A 17711-nucleotide genomic window follows, 5' to 3' on the forward strand; every position below is an offset into this window, starting at 1 on the left:
GTAATAATTTGTATAGATTTAAAATAATTAAGTAAAACCATATCTCCAAAAGCTGCACATAAGAAAGCTATTTAATTATTAATGTATGTAAAAAATAAACTTACTTATTTTGTTCTTTTGTAATCATGAGTAATTAGAAATTAGACTATGGTAATAGGATTTTATTCATAATAACATTATTTTATACCCATTCTTTCACTCCAGGAAGTTTTAAATATATCAAAGACATTTTCATTTGTCTCATTAATCTTCATTATCCCATGCAAGGAAGTTAATGCGAAACATCATTTATTTAATACAGAAAAAGAAAATAAGGCAAGAGCATTGCCTTCATAAAATTCTATAGCAAATAAGTACAAGTCACGTATGGTCTCCATCTTATTAAACTGATGTTAGTTCTTCTTTTTGTAATATAGATGAAGAATTAGAACATCAGAAAGATTTAATGATGTAGGAAGGACCTTTCAAAATTACTTATAGATATAGAACAAGAGCAGTTGAAATAATGCCATTGCCTTGGTTGACAGTAGTTTTCCTTATGATGTTTGTGTACATATTTAAAAATAGCTAGAGCTTTATATTCATATTATTATTGCATAATGTATTAATGATGTTGCTTTTTTGTTTAAGGAATGATGGTTTTGAAGTTTATATGTTCTGGAATTTAAGAAAACCATAAAATTCAAATTGTCTTAACTTAAGCCTGAAATATTTTTTTCTCTCCTTGAGTTGGAAATACACTTTTTTAAAATTGTTCCAAAATAGACACATGTTTCATTTGTATTGTATTCCTTGGTAGTGCCTATGATCAGAAGCCACAAGTGGGAATGAGGCCGTCTAACCCCCCCACACCATCCAGCACTCCAGTGTCCCCACTGCATCATGCATCTCCAAACTCAACTCACACTCCGAAACCTGACCGGGCCTTCTCTGCTCACCTCCCTCCATCGCAGTCTATACAAGATAGCAGCTACCCCATGGATCACAGGTAAATTGCAGATACCATTTTTTTTCCCAAACTGTTTTTAATACTCTTGGAAAAAATTTCTGTGATCAGTTCTGAAGACCTCCTAGTTGAATTAAGGTGAATGCATTAATTTTTCACATGTGTGAAATATTTTTAGAAAGTGCTTGCTCTATCTTTAGTTATAAATAATTTGTGGAGAAGGTCATTTATAAACATTCCTTTTATAAACATTTAAAGGTTTGCTAAAATGGAAAATTAATCTATATACTGACATTTGAACGTTTCCCTTTTGGTTTGCTTGAATTAAATTGCTTCACTTAAACTTTAAATAAGATCATCCCAGTTTTATGAGCATATGTGTGTACTTGTTCTATAAAGTTAGGAGACTAATTTTAGTAGGTGGCTTATGGAATTAGGTTCTTTACCTTAGATTGAATGGTTTAGCTGTATATAATTTTTCAGGATAGATCTTATTTGATTAAGCATATTTACCTTGCTTTCCAAGTGATGAGTATGAAATGCCAATAGATGCGTGACCTAGACACTGGGAATATAAAGTTAAAGAGATGGGACTGAATTAAACATTACTTAGAAAGGAAGAAGGAAAGAACCAGAGTATGAAGCTGAAGAGGATGCTGTGGTGGGAAATTCTTGATTCCTAGAGATGACAAAATTCCCATTTAAATTAAATATTGGAGAACCTTTAGAGGTTCATAGATACTACCTTAATATCCCACTTAATTTGATAAGGCATTACACCTGCTGCCTTCTACCTTGCATTTATATATAACCATTTGTGTGCTGATAAATATTTAACAACAGGTTCTATGAAGAAAAGGAAAAGGATCTGTTTGTATCACTCATTTGCCATATCTGAATTTAAAACTGCCCCCTTGGCTGATTACAAACTACCCATGTGACATCACTGAATGTGAATTTGAAAGAGAGGTGTACTATTATACCATTATAGAATATTTCAACCATATAGAAACAATAGTAAATAATATCAAGAACATAGATAGTAGTGAAATGCAGCAAAATAATTAAGAAGTGATGGGTATTGAGTATTCCTTGCCTTTGTTTTTAGCCTAATTAATTTAGTTGTAAATTTACATAATTTAATTTGTAATAATGGCTGCATTTAACCTTCAGCTCACGAAATTCCTAAAAATTTAGCAACAGGCTCTCAGAAGTCTCATAAGCAGACCTGCTCTGACACACCACTGTAAAAATATCTCAGCCAAAGGAATCCTCTAGATCAGCAGAGGAAAGCAGATGTGCCTCTGGCACCTTTCTGAAAATAGGGGAGCACTGAAATCTGCATTTTGTAGGTTATTTAATGGGACTTAATCCCAAACTAACTTTTTTGTGTGAGCAGAGAAGGCGAAAGCATTCTTGCAGTGAGAAACTAACCTATATCTTTTCTACCATTGTTTCCATTGCTAAGTACTCTTTTGCTTTAGTTATTAAATGCTTACTTATTCTTTTTCCCTTCTCACCCCATAGTCTTGAGACCTTGTCAGAGTGTAATGGTATGTGCATCTGTGTAAACAGTTCTGTGAAAACACATGGAAAAATTCTTATTGCTGAGTGGGCCATTAAACAGATGCATATTGTATAGAACTCAAAGGGCAAAGACTGAACAAAAAAAGCAAGTTTTATTTTGTCCACTTCTGGTCACTTCCCAGAGTTCTTGATAACTGAGTTTCTCACACTTCAAATAAATGCAGGAATTATAAATGGTATAGTTTGCTCTTTGTGCAGAACAGTTACTTCTTACATAGGGTGACTGTTGAACAAGCATTGTGCCTGTTTTTAGGTGACCTAACCTGAGATGCTTTTGCCAAATCCATTTTAGTTTCTCTACTTGAAGTCAAATATTTGAGACTGAGAACAGCCGGCCGGAACTACTAGAGGGAAGCTCAGGGTCTTTTCCCGCTGCCCCCTGTGGAGTTTTGAGGGCAGTACCAGCTGGCCAATCCCAGGAAAATCTCTGAAGCCGTATGTTTCTGAGGAGGATTTCATGGAGGGCCCTGGCCAAAAAATGACAGTCCCTCAGTAATAAATGGCAGATTTGCTCTGGGAACAGATCCTTTCCCAGATAGCTACCTCCAGCCCAGGCACCCCACCTCACTCTGGGAATGTTTTACGGCCAACTGGCCTTCCCCCTGCTTCCTTTCCTCAGGCTGACTCTGCTCCTCGGGCCAGCCTTTTGGCAATTATTTTCTGAATCCACTATAGGAACCCTGCCTCTTTTTCTCAGTGTTTCCCACCACTTACACTGTGCTTTTCTTCATCCAATACTTCATCCATTTGCTCTTCTTTTACATTAACTCTTGCAGAAGCTTTGTGGATCACTTTTTTTTTTTTTTACCATTGACCAGTGGCCCATCAGAGCTGTACTCAAAACATGAAGCTTCCTATAACATTTTTGTGTTTGGCATATAAATTTTTTCCATCAGGTACTAACTGGAATCAGGTCAACCAGTAAAAACAATTGCCTTGATTCTTTACAAAGCGTTGAGTACAAGTATTATTAACTTTCTTTTAAGGCTTCACAAGTGAACTGGTTTCTTATTTTAACTTCAAGTTACAATTTTCTGATTCACTCCTTGACAGTTCTTAATGATAATTTCTGTTTCTTTTTTTGGCTAATGAAATAAGCAAGAGAAGGGAAATGAATGCAGTGCCAGTCAGCCTAACGGTTTTTGCGGTATCCGAGTTTCTAAGTTTATTTTCTGCAGGTGTAGGTGGAATTTCAGTGCTTTACATGGCAGCCAGTGAGCCTAGAGTTAAATCGCAGGATAGAGTGTTCTTAGAAATGCTAAAGCGATTGCTTTTCCATTCTTTAATTTTACCTTATTTTCATTTAACATTACTGAAATTAAATGCTAACTTTCCAAATTATAAAGTCTCAGCCATGCTTTTAGTGTGTATGTGGGGGGGGGGGGCGCGGTTGGTGGTTAATAGGCTTGTATTTGCTCATAGAAATGTTGGATAGGTTATTTTTAAGCACTCCTGGGGCATTTTTAGAGCCCTTTTAAATCTTTAATTAATCCACATCCTTGTGGTGGGTCAATGATATTATGGATGAGAAAAACACAGAACAGAGCGATTGTGTGATTAGCCAATCGTTACACAGCATAACCAAGAAGGAAGGAGCACAGGGACTTGCTCTCAGCCTTCTGCTGAGGCCTCAGAACTTCCTCGTGACCTGACAGCCAGGCTGCTGCCACATCTACGCAATGTTTATGTGTTACTTTCGTCTTTGGAGGTCTGCTGTGTGTTTTGTGCTTATTTTTATCAACCTGATATTTTAAGTTATCGGAAACCAATGTTTCTGTGTTGCTGTTTGACAGTAAATAAATGACCTTTGTAAAGCAACTTGTATTTCAGTCCCTTTAATATCCAGTTTTATTTCTCATTAGACAGCAGTGTTAATTAGGACATTTCTGAGGAATTAGAGGCCTGTCCTTTTGAGCATCAAGTCCTTTCTCTCTTGCTTCCTAAGTAACTGATGGTAATAGAAGGAAAACCAATAAGTAGGTTTTTGTTTTGTTGGATTTCTTTTTATTTTTTGATTAGTTTGGTAACGGTAATAAAAGAGGCTACAGTTTGAGGTCACTTTCTATTTTTTCTGGTTTTTACTTCTGTGTATCTATTTGAGACCCTTTTAATGTGGAAATCATTGAAATGATCCAAATGACTGAGAATTTTTTTTAGCTGTTAATATATTCCTCAGAACAGTGCATCATTCTCTGATCTCCACTCAAAGTACACTTTTAACTTACTGTAATGTCTTGAAGTGGTGCTACAAGGAACTAATTAGAAGGGGAACACCAGTCATATTATGACTAAAAAACCTAGTGCTGCTGAACCAGGAAAGAAAAAACTAGTCTTTGTTAAAGATTTACACTTAGGGTCAGTTGGTGTCATGTTCATTAACTAGGCAGTTAAAAATCATACCAGCATTTTCAAGAATATTTCTTGTTACCATTTTATCTGAAACATGCTCTCTTATTCCCCAGATTTCGCCGCCAGCTTTCCGAGCCCTGTAATTCCTTTCCTCCTTTGCCGACAATGCCCAGGGAAGGACGTCCTATGTACCAACGCCAGATGTCTGAGCCAAACATCCCCTTCCCACCTCAAGGCTTTAAGCAGGAGTACCACGACCCAGTGTATGAACACAGCACCATGGTTGGCGGTGCGGCCAGCCAAAGCTTCCCCCCTCCTCTGATGATTAAACAGGAACCCAGAGATTTTGCATATGATTCAGGTAGGCCCATGCTCTGATGGAATTCCATTTCAGGTGTCTTTTCACCTCCCTAGTCACTTTTGGTTAGTGTTCATATCAGACTGGGTGGCTCCTGATTACCTTCTGTGGGAACTTTCTGACTTTATCCTTTACTTGAATTTTTCTGTACATGTGGACGTTGGCTTATCAAACCATTCGGGCATGAGCTGATGGTTGTCTAGAAATAAAACCCATCCAAAGAAAAGTGCAACTTGCAAAATTATGTACACTCTCAACCCAAGGGAATGGCATTGTAACTCTTTTCTTTTTTTTGAGGATTTATTTAATTTATTTCTTTCTCCCCACCCCCTTGTTGTTTTTTCCTTGCTATGTCTGTTCACCTTCCTTGTTTCTTCAGGAAGCACCAGGAAACAAACCGGGGAGCTCCAGTGTGAGATGGTGGTGCCTAATTATTTGAGCCATCTCTGCTGCTTGTTTTGTTGTGTCTCTCATTCTGTTTTCCCTCCCCGTGTTGCATCATCTTATTGCATCAGCTCGTTGGCACCTGCCTGTCATGTCAGCTCACTCTCTTCTTTAGGAGACACTGGGAACCTCTGCTCCTTGCTTTTATTGTGTTCCTTATTATGTTTTCCTTTTCTTGTGTCTCTTGTTGTGTCAGCTTGCTGCGCTTGCCTGTCACACCAGCTCGCTATCTTCTTCAGGAGGCACCAGGATTCAAACCAGCGACCTCCCATGTGGTAGGCAGGAGTCCAGTCACCTGAGCCACATCTGCTTCCCATAACTCTTTTCTTGATTCTGTGCTTTTTTTTCCTTTTGCCCCTGCAGTGCTATTTAATAAAATGCTTACAAAAAAATGCTATTCCTCAAAATTGGGTAACTTATTGCTTCTAATGTTTGTTTGTTTGTTTGTTTGTTTGTTTGTTTGTTTGTTTTTCCAAATGGCAAGGATTCTGAGGACCTAAAGAAGAGATGCTGACATATTAGGAGAGGTATAGCAAAATATAGCTTTATGGCTTATTCATAGTACTTAGCTTTGGTCTCACTGAGCCAGAAAGTTTCCTCAAAGCACTATGTAAAGTGTGGAAAGGGCTTTACTAAAAGGATTGGAATCACCAACTTTGCCAATAATTGACCTAATGAAGAATTAGCCTATCCATGTTGACTTTCTCATGTTATCAACTAAGATATCTGCCTTTATGCATCTCAGGCAATAGAAAAGATGTATGAAATGACAGCTAATGTTAAAAAGAAAGGCACTATGTATCCCTTACATACAATTATAATGAATGCAATTATAATTGTGTGCTCAATAGATGTCTGTGAACCTGGAAATATTAGAGAGCAAGTACTTTCTTTTTTCAGAATACAAAGTTGTAGAGATTTCTTTATGAAGGGACGATTGCTTCTCTAGTAATAACATTGCTGAGAGTTTCTATCAGGCGCTGAGGAAAGAAAACTGCCCCAGTTCTTGAGTTTCCCACTGACATATATTTACCTACTTTATTATTATAACTTCCCTTAAAGCTCAGGAAAAATGGTACAGTTTGAGCCCTGCAATTTAGTCTCTTTCCAGTCATCCTATGTCTATAACCTTCATTAGACCAAAGGGCTAAGGGGTATTGCCCATTCAGAATTCAGACTTACATGTCTAGAAAGTGCTCCAGCTACCTGGGACCCCAAAATTTCCTGGCCAACAGCCCTAAGTCCACTGCCAGAACCTGAGCAGATTCATCTTGGGCCCATTTTACTGAGGGCAGAGTGTATTGCTGGTATGTGCATCCCTAGGTACAGCAGTGTCCCCAGACCTGCACGTGACAACCTCAAGGTGAGTCACAATGTTGGTTGGGGGGTAAGAAGAGGGATGGGCCAGGAACGAAGACTGGATAGTAGTCTCTCAACACTACTAATTACTCTTCATGTTACTAATCTTAGAGATTTCCCAAAATTCTAAATTTGATCCTGCCTTCCAGGTAGCTGTGATGTTATATTTATAAGAAAGAAGGAGAGAACATATTTTATGTAACAGTTTATTTGGCCAAGTTATAATTTTAAAAATTTAAACATAGAGTATCAGGGCTTTATTTGAATTTTTGTCCCCCCATGCTGGTTTCAGCTTAGAACTCTTTATAAATGAATTACAATGTATGTTCATCATTATGTGGACTTTATTATAGTTGGGATGAATTTCATGTAAATTGCAAATCCTGTTGACTGATATTATCCTCATTTCCCAAACCACCTTTCAATACTGCCACACAGGTTTTTTTAATTCATCATGATCTCAAGAAACTTTATATGGAAATCGTATATAATAGCCCAAATAAGTGATTCAAAAGGATTTAAAGCTAGAAATGTTTTTATATGTAAAAATCTCCCCCCAAATTAACATTGAAACTGTTTCCTTGTTTATGTGGTTTGCTCTAAATGTACGTTCTCCTCATAGTTATATGATACATAAAACTATATGTAACATGGCACTGAGGATGTACAACTTTTTTTTTTTCCCAGGAGGTACTGGGTATTGAACCCAGTATTAAACTGCATTATTTGTGTGGGGTCTCACATAAATACAGACTTCAGATTCAGTCACTCAAAACCTTCAAAGGAACACTCCAGTGTCATTTTAGGAGTATATAGGGCTTTTTCTTTTCCTAAGTTTGCTGTATACCTGGCATGTGTTTCATAAAATGCATTTTTAATATTTGAGAAGCTATTAATTTTATGTCACTTTCCCTCTTTAAATTACATTGGAAATTGTCAAACTGGTACACTGGTTTGAATTGTAGCCAATAAGATACAGTTCTGTTTAGGTTGATTAGTTAAATAGTAAAACTGTACTTTTGGAAACAGTTTAAAAGAAATGTAGTCAGTGTAACTAGGGCCTATGAAAAATTAATCTGTGCATATCAAAATGTATTTTACTAGCCACCAAATTACTGCAATTAAGTTGACACGTCTGTATATGTCATACATTGCAGTCAACAACATCATCTCTAGTTATTTTTTGTTGTCATTAGTTCCCTCATCCTTGCTGAGTACGTAGGATTACTTCTTAGGAAATCTAAGGTATTTTTCCCTCAATCATTGATTTCCTTTTATACCTCTCGAAGTTGAACAAATAGCACATTAAATACTTTATATGTGGTTTAAAATTAATGCAAAAATTGCTTTTTAAGTCAGTTTACTAATCATCTGTGATCCAAAGGTGGTCTTTTCAGAAGGCCTATAGAACTCTGTGGCTTAATTCAATATATCATAAATGTTGTGAAAGTAAATGAAGCCTTGAAGGTGGAAAGGCAGCATGATTGTGCTCTAATAAAACCTGACATTAATTATGACATGGGAAATGGAAGGTCTATTAGTTGTAATAATTATAATTACAGGAATGCAATTTCAACTGCCGAATATTTAAAATAAAAAATACAAAATATTATGTTAGTATAGTAGACATTTTTATTCAGGAAGAGAAAGCTGAAGTCAGAAGGCATTGAGGAGGGGAGCTGATGTAGCTCAATGGTTGAGTACCTGCTCCCCATGTATGACGTCCTGGGTTCAGACCCTGGTCCCTCCTGAAAACAAAACACATGAAAAAATCAACTCTCACTGGGGAGCAGATGTAGCTCAGTGGTTGAGCACCTACTTCCCACGCTATGTACAAGGTCCTGGGTTCAATCGCTGGTACCTCCTTAAAAAAAAAAGGGGCATCAAGGAGATAAGAAATTGATATTTAGGCCAAGTTAGGATTGATACTTAGAACCGGTATAGTGTGATAACGAGTACATTGTGGAAACTAAGTTCTAAAACAATAGACATTATTGTTGTTTTCAGGCTTTTCTTTTATAGCCTAATTTGCTACACAAAGCAGTACACAGCTTTTTTGTTTGTTTGTTTACCCCATTTGACATGATTTTCTTTTTGCCCCTTTGAATAGGTGACGCCATAAAAAGGGAAAAATGTGTGTTGAGTGCTTCGTTTGGGGTGCCACCTGAAGCATATGTTATGTACGATCCCATTTTCATGGACTTTTAGGTCTCATCCCAATCTCATGCCTGTGTATGAGGTCTTACAAAGTTCACAGTGCCAACTAGGCAGATATTTTAGATAGTTATAGCATCTTTAATTAGAGTTGCATGTCTTGGTTAGTTGGTATTTTGTTCTATTACTTCATTTTATTTATTAATTTTTTTATAGTACAGGGTAGTTTTTTAGGGGACAGTGGTATATGGAATTACAGTTGGACTCAGGAAACAATCAGCACACAATGTTCCTACACTTTGTATAATTCCACTCTCAGGAATTTATCTTAATGAATAATGAAAGGTGAAGTATGAATATGCATGTGTGTGTGTTCATGCTTGAGAGAGAGAGAATCAAATACTATAAATACGCAAAAATAGGTAAATGGTTAAATAAGTAATGGCCACCCATAGTAGAAATATTATGCATCCATTATAAGTCAGGTTTTTGGAAAATGTTCAATAAAATGAGACTACTGGGTACAAATATTATATATAATGCATGACCCAAGTAAGATAAGATAGTACAGAAATACCCTAAAATATATTACTAATATATGAGTGGTGACTGAGGGGATTTTTCTTTTGTCTATAAAATGATTTGTATTTTGATAATGCTTATGTATTCTTTCCTAATCAGACAGGATAATTATTTCAAGATAAATAATTCCATTTAGAATTGAAGAAAACTGTCAGTCCTATTAGTGTAAAGGATGTCATTGATATTCTCGTCCGTTACAAGCTGAAATGACTTTGTATTATTTTGTGTCCAGGGCTGCCTTAGAGTAGAGTATGGAGGGATAATTAATCCATTGCTTGGTGTGAAATCCTCGCTGTGGGATTCAGGTTCATCCCCACACGGTTGGTGTTGGTGGTTATAGAGAGAAGGAAAGTTAGAAAGAGGAGGTGAGAAAGCCCAAAGCCTTGTGTTTGCTGAAGAAACTGTTTTCATCCTTTTAAATTGTGTTTTCTTTGGGCCATACTTGCTGGTCCTTATGAAGCCTCCTTTCAATCTGGAGATTTCAAAGGTTAGTACTCTTTGAAATCGGGAAAGTGACAAAAATAGAAATTACATAGAATTATAAATCTTTAGACTCGTGAGAGATCTTGGAGATAGCCAAATTGTACAATTTGCTACTCCCCTATTGTACAGATAAAATACCTGACGCTATTCAGGTTAAGTAACTCACCATCAGCTATACGGATGTTTTATGAAACAGCTGACACTAGAACCAGCATGTTCTAGCTTAGAGCAAAGTCCACAAGTTCTCTTTTTATATAGTTGAAGGGAATATGTTAATTTACAATTTGTACATCTATTATCCATCCTTTATTCTAATTTCTAGAATAATTGTATTTTTCTGGTTTTAATGACTATATGACCTAGCACAAAATGAACATCTGAATTAAAACCTGAGGAGTGTTATTCTTAATTTGGGGAAGTGCTCTTTACTAGATGGTGCCCAGATTTTATTAACTATTGTGTGTTTAATGTTGTGAGATAGAAAAATACAGTGCCACAAATGATGTATATAATTAAAATATATACCGTTTCCTTTTTAAAAAGCCACAGACATTGCTAAGAATTCAGATATTAAGGCTGAATAATAATTTGAAGGGAAAGTGGCAAATTAACTGCCCTCCCAGCTCTAAAATTATTTGATTATATGAACTTTGAGTTGTCTCAGCTTTTCTTATTGGACTTCACTCTTTCTTATAATCCTTGATAGCTTTATGGCTTACACTTTAACCAGGACAGTGATTTTCAAACTTTTGTCAGCTGAATCCATTTTTCACAACAAAGTTTTCTGAGGGTCTGCAATATATAAACAGACATAGGTAAAGTTGTTTTGGAAGAACAAGATGGACCCTTTTCTCCCTCCATTTTAAGCCCATCCTTTCTTCACTCCACCAACTCCTCCTGAATTTCCCATATACTTTTTTATCTCCTGGGGTTTTGATGAAGGCTGTTAGAAAAAGCTATAGAGAATGATTAGCTGTTGTTGGCATGTAGAGAAATCATAGGTAGAAAAATGATGAAATAAATACTAAAAAAAATACACTTCATGTTAAATACATTAAAACTAGGAATATGTTTTCTGTCAGAGCTAACAAATATATCCGACCCTCACGTGTACCCAAGCTGGCATTCCATTGAAGAAAAATACTATTAGTTTCCTGAAATGGCAAGAAAGGAAGACTTTTATGTTATAAATGTTATTCTGTGTATAAATAAATAAACAGTCCTTTATGTGTTTGGGCATGATGTGTTAGAGCGTCATACAACTTAATAAGCTTGCACAAAACATTTTTAGAAAACACCAAATTTAGAAACCATTTAACCCAAAACTTTATCTCCAAACTGTTGCTTTTATTGTTGTTAATATTGTTACTTTAGTATCATTTGGAAATTCTGTCATCTGCGTATATTATTTAAAACTTGTTTCTTATTATTCACCTACAAAAGAAGACCTAACATTCTAGGGAACTTGACCTCATACATATTTTCCAGTAAATTGCTTTAAGCTCTTTGAACAATTGGGGTACAAATAAATAGACAACCAACAATATTGTCTAAGGACACATAAGGAAGGATTGCAGTGATTTCAAACGGAAGATGTTGAAATTGCTAATTAGATTCAAATGGAAGACAGAGAATAGAAAGTAAAGGTCCTGATATTTATTTTGAACATCATAGGTCTGCTGTAAACTAGTTGCCTTCATTATTTCCAAGATGGAAGGACCCATGAATGATAATTTTCCTGTCTTGAACATTCAGATGTCCTTTACAAGCCAATGGTTTCCCATTAATGAAATTATTTATTAAATTATATCACAGTTGGGATTCTAATTACATAAATTGATAACAGGGAAAGGAAGTGAAACAGTGTTTTCTCTACTTGTAGTCCATAAGAAGACCAGGAAGTTCTTGCCAATGTAAGTTTTCTCTTCTCAGCTACCACAACAGTGTAAGCCTATCTCAATTATAGGGTAATAAAAGTACAGTAATCTAAAACTCAACACCTTAAAATATTTCATAATAAATATTATACACACTTCTTAGTCCAATCTATTATGTATTTTATATCTAGTCCCCACCCCTAAGAATCATATAAGTTTGTAATTAGTGTATTATGGCCATTAGATCTTAAAACATATTGAATAAGAGAATTATAAAACATAATTTTTTAAATATGAAATTCTACATTTCAAAATACTCAGCTTCACTTCATTTCTATTTCCAGTCCTTGAAAAACCTTGAACCAGAGTAATTTCTCAAGTAATGCTGAGCATAAAAAAAAAATCCTTGATAAAAGGATATTAGCCAAGTATGAAAAATTGAATGTTTATTCACTCTTCAGGGTCTTGCTCTGTTCCCTATTTTTTTCTACATGGTGATGGTTATAGCATTTTTTTAAATTATCTTTCTACCCGGTTGTGTCAGATATTTTTGTCTTGAACCCCAAAATATGGTGGTAAATTTATTTATTTTCTATCATTTCATTTGGCAGTTATTAGAAATTAGAAGTTAAATATTAAGTTGTCATAATGCCATGGTAGACAACCCTTCACAGGTTTAAAACAAAACACTGGACAATTTTTGTATTGCTCCTCATCCCTTCTTTGACAAGCCTGATAATTATCCCTTGAGCAACTGTTAGAGACATATACAGGGATTGTTGACCGTGGCACTGTTCCTCCTCTGACTTCAGGTCACTGGAAGAGTAAACTGTTTTCTTCCCTCTGGAGTCAAGATCCAGGTTATAGATGGCTGATAAAACTCATTAGATGTTTAACTGTTCAGAATAGGACTGACTTTTCACAAATCATTTCCACGATCGCTCATAAATAGCTTTTTTAAAAACTATTTTTCTTAAATACTCTGGATATTTTTAAGCATTACCATCTTTAGTAATTTCCAGTGCAGCAATGATTATGACTCCATGAACTTTGGCTTTTTGTACCTGATATTTAACACTCCCAAAGGCCTGCCTTGGCTCTATTCCATTATAAAGCATCATTTGCTCATGGCCACATTTGCTTTTGAAGCAGGACAGCTCACTTTTTCCCTCCCAACTCTAAAACTATTGCTTACAAAAATTAAACTGCAGAATCACTTGGGAATTCAAAGAAATAAGTTATTGATCCTTCAAAATATGTTAACATCCTATCTGTTTCTCTAATATCTAAAGATAATTTTCGTTTACTCAGTGATTTGTGGATTAGTAGATTGCTTAATCTCTGATTTTTAGGTGCTTCAATTGTGAAAAGTGACAGTGATGTCTTCCTAATTCATTTTGTTATTATAATTGAGGTCATGGATTGGCCTAAAAATTTGACTTTGCTTTTCATTGCTTACCATATCTCTGATGGGTTGTCCTCATTCCTTTCTGAGTGAAAATAGCAAGTCTCCAACACCAGAACTCTGGTCTACTCTATCAGTTTGTCTAAGAAAGACTTAAATATGCTCCAATTCTATAGTTACAGTAAGTGGCATTGGCTAGTGATTAGATTTGAGAATTGAGACTACAGTCTGGATTTACTCTTTATGCATTACCACAGGTCAAATGGACAGGGACTGCATTTTAAGTCAGTAATGGAAGGCTGAAGGCTGTCTTAAACCAATCACATCAGTTTTACCCATGACTGATTGATCCCTAGGGGCAGAGCCCTGTAATCATTTCTCTTACATGAATGGACTCTATAGAGCCTGGAGTTTCATTCATAAAATGGAGACTGAAAGGAAACACATGCACACACATTCTCTGGAATGTCCATTTATACAGAGCTGAAGGGTGTAGTGTTCCATCAGCTGCTGCCTTTGCCAGTTGACTGGAAGTAATGATTAATGTTCATTGGTCCTGCCTGCATGTAACCCGACACTATTTATGGCCTTGCAATGTTCCTAATGTATAGTGAATGAGAAGACAACATTCTCAAATCAGAAACAAAAACAGGAACTGGTTGGTGGGTCTGAATTCCATTCAGATATGTCATTCCAGCCACACAGTGTTTGTCCAACTTGGATTTTACAGGCAGGAAAGGGGGAAGGGAGGAATAATCTGCTTGTGAGCTGTACTAGTATGAAAAGAAGGAATTAGAAAGGGTGGAGGAGGAGTTTGCCTTCATAGTGTGGAATTTTTAGTTTCTTTCTCAAAAATATAACCAGGACAGTTAGGTCCAGAACTGCTTACTCAGTGGGTGAAATGAACATAGCTGTTTTTATACGTGGAACTAAGGTTTAAAATTAAATGAAGCAGTTTAAATATGTATGTTTGGATATCTCCCTGTGTGTGTGACTCTCAAAATTGTATATTGAGTCCTGGGTCTCTCATCTAGTTACTTTCTTGTCCTATTGTACATGTTCTATCACCTCTCTTGTCCTCAGTTTCCTCATGATAAAATGGGGGTAATAATTCACTCTCCATAGTGATTTAGTAAAAATTAAGTGTGATCGTGTTTATAAAGTTATTGACTTATTATGTGTCAGTTGGCATGGTTTTATCTTCTAGAGATTTCCTCAAAGACTGTCAGTCCTTTAATAAGATGCCATTATCATTTCCAGTATTTAAAAATACACTATTGGGTATTTAATGATAAGAAGGAAGAAGAAGGATAAGAAGGAAGAAGAAAGATATTCTTATGTTAAAATGATCATATTATACAAGCCCAACATGATACTGTACTGTTAAGTGTTTCTGCCATATGGAAACAGTCATACTAAACCTCTTACTAGCATTATTCACATTTAACCCAAATAGAACAAGTCAATCTGAATATTGTGGCGATCCAAGGAAAGTTGAAAGTGAGAAGACAAAGCAATCCAGGATGTATTTGTTTCAGATCATCTAGATTCCAGAACAGTAACAATTCAGGATTTAAGTTCAACATTAAAACCTCCGCCTTTTTCAGAATTTTTTTGTGACTCGTTTTGGCAGCTATTGGCATCTTTCTCATTTTCTTTTAAACCTCTGTTAATTGTCAGAGTGCAGTAATACCTAATAAATAGTCAAAGATTCAATTGTACCTAAGTTTCCTATCACTTCAACTTTATTTTAACTGTTGTTTAATAAAACCATCATAGGCTTATAAAACTTGCGAAATTGTGAGCCTTAGTAGATCATATAAGGTAATCCTGATCGGATCTGGTCATTATTTGTATAGAACACTGTCCAGAGAAAATGCAGATGCCTACAAAAAAAGTTTGTGATTTCATAAGTAAGATTCTATACAGCCTTTAAGTTTCAAAGCATTTAAATTTAGATAGCTGCATTCCTTAATTTTTAAAAAATTTGTAATGTGCTAGTATATTATTGTATATTTATCAGTTTATTTAGTAAACCTTTAATGAGTGGATATCTGTCTGACAAACATGATGCTAAGCTTATAAAAGCTAATATAGTTCTCTCCCTATTTTCAAAGTTTATCAACAGTAAATTCATTCATCTGAGCTAGGGTGAAAGAAATATCTTTGCTGATTTTATATTATATATATTCACAGTTTATTGAAAACCCTAAAAAGAATGATCCCATCTGAGTGTGAATGAGGTAATACTAAATTCATCACTCACTTCTTAAGATTTCAGCCAACTCTAAATTTCTCTGCCTTCTTCACAGGAATTTGAGGTTCAGTGATTAAAATGTTATGTTCACATAAAGCTTTTATAACTGACAACAATCAAGTCCTGGCATTTTTGTGGTCACACTTGCTTTCTTTCTCAAGTGAATTCAGACTTTTGTAATCCTGGGCCTTATTTTTAGATTTAATTAGTTTTAGGTCGCTTCTGTAATAGAGTGATTACATGGATGTTAAAAAAAATTCCTCCATTACCATCCTTTTCAGTGTAAAAGGATGTTACATGAACATGCATGTATGCCTTTGTTTGCTTTTCAACACACCTTCATAAAACTCATATTATTTATGTGCTCTAGAAAACCTTTGGATTTTAAACAAAAAACTGTGATGTTGCCAGAAAATGAGAAGAAGTAAAAGAAACAAATTGTGAAGTTTAAGAGAGAGAAAACTTTGGCAAGGTCTGTCATAATGCTCATCTCCCTTGAATGAGATTGATGTTATTTATTCTTATCTTTTGACATTAAATACATTGTCTGGGAAAAATTTGGTGAAACTCCTAGGTGTACATTGAAATTCATACATATGCATATTTATCAGTGAGTCTGGTAATGTCAGATACATGTTTATACACACATGTTAGATCTAGACATTTAATATGCTAAGTTTTCTATCAATGTCATACAATATACAAATTTATGTGGGCTTAATTTTCTTACATCATCTCCTCAAGGATTTAGTCAAAGTATATGACAATCTATCATTGCACTAGACATTCATGTGAAAGTAAGACAACATTAAAGTACAACATTGAACTTACTCCTATTTTACTGGGATTTCTCATTTACTCTGAGACTTAAATACTTAACTGAGTAATCACACTGATTATATTATTGCTACAGGAGTTTAATCAGAAGCATCAAATAAAAGAGATGTGTTTTTTTTTCTTGTTCAGAGTTTACTATATGTACTAATTCCAGGTTTGTACACTAGCTATTTGATAGCCAAGTACTTTTAACAACCTTTATGGAGATGTCTCAGACTAATTGTGGTAAATCATTTTTCTCTGTTCTGGCCTGATATACCTCCTAGAAACTGTAGGCAGACCATGCCTGAAAGGGAAATTTTCATTCTCTTTTTTGCAGCAAACATGCAAATCAGGGGAGTGACTATCAGGATTACACATGCAAATTCAAAACTACTCTTTGTGGTCCAACCTTGGTTAAGCTTCCAGAATCAGTATCACATTTCCCAACCCAGCTTTAAAATGCAACTAAAGAAATAAAGAAACCACTTTTTTTTCTATTTTATTTTTAAAATTTTATCTTTTGCCTTCATATCTTAATTTAGAGAGAACTTTGGTTATGTTACTCCACGTGAAAAGGAGTCAAAATGGGTAGTTTGGTGTGTATGTTTACTCTTATCATTATTATTTTTTATTTCCCTTACATTGGCACGTACATTAAAACAGTAACAGTGTTTTGCTGTTCTGGATTTTTGCAGCATATTAGATGAGCTTTCATCACTATGAACTCATCTGTGACAAATTATGGACAGTTAAGTTCCTGTAAGTTAATTCAGTACAATACTAATGCCATGTTACAGATCTCTTTGATTCACAAGTTTCAAACTAAATAAAACTTATATGTCCTAAATTAAATTTACAAAATTCAGTTTAAAGATTGAATTGAAAACTTTTTAAGCCCAAGTCATTTAGGACCAAATATCAGAGGCTAAAATGTAGAAAAGCAGCTGAAAAGAGGTACCCCAAAATATCTTAAAATATAGATATTTTGAAAAATCTTATTATAACTCATTACTTTATAGTAAGTTTTAAATTAGCATATTTGAAATGTCATAGATTAATAGATATGTTTATGAAGAACGACACAAAATAAG

General features: G+C 35.1%; 1 protein-coding gene across 6 annotated transcripts in view; it reads left to right on the forward strand.

Annotated features, from left to right (window-relative positions):
- Nucleotides 1–17711, forward strand: part of ETV1 (ETS variant transcription factor 1) — an 88158-nt gene that overhangs the window by 49361 nt on the left and 21086 nt on the right. For all 6 annotated transcript variants that reach the window (XM_058296936.2, XM_058296933.2, XM_071215141.1 and 3 more), the window contains 2 exons: nt 800–988; nt 4996–5243. In XM_058296936.2, the coding sequence (XP_058152919.1) occupies nt 800–988; nt 4996–5243 (437 nt within the window). The remainder of the gene's footprint in view (nt 1–799; nt 989–4995; nt 5244–17711) is intronic.

The sequence above is a fragment of the Dasypus novemcinctus genome, chromosome 5 (genome assembly GCF_030445035.2).
Source record: "Dasypus novemcinctus isolate mDasNov1 chromosome 5, mDasNov1.1.hap2, whole genome shotgun sequence".
Taxonomy (NCBI): domain Eukaryota; kingdom Metazoa; phylum Chordata; class Mammalia; order Cingulata; family Dasypodidae; genus Dasypus; species Dasypus novemcinctus.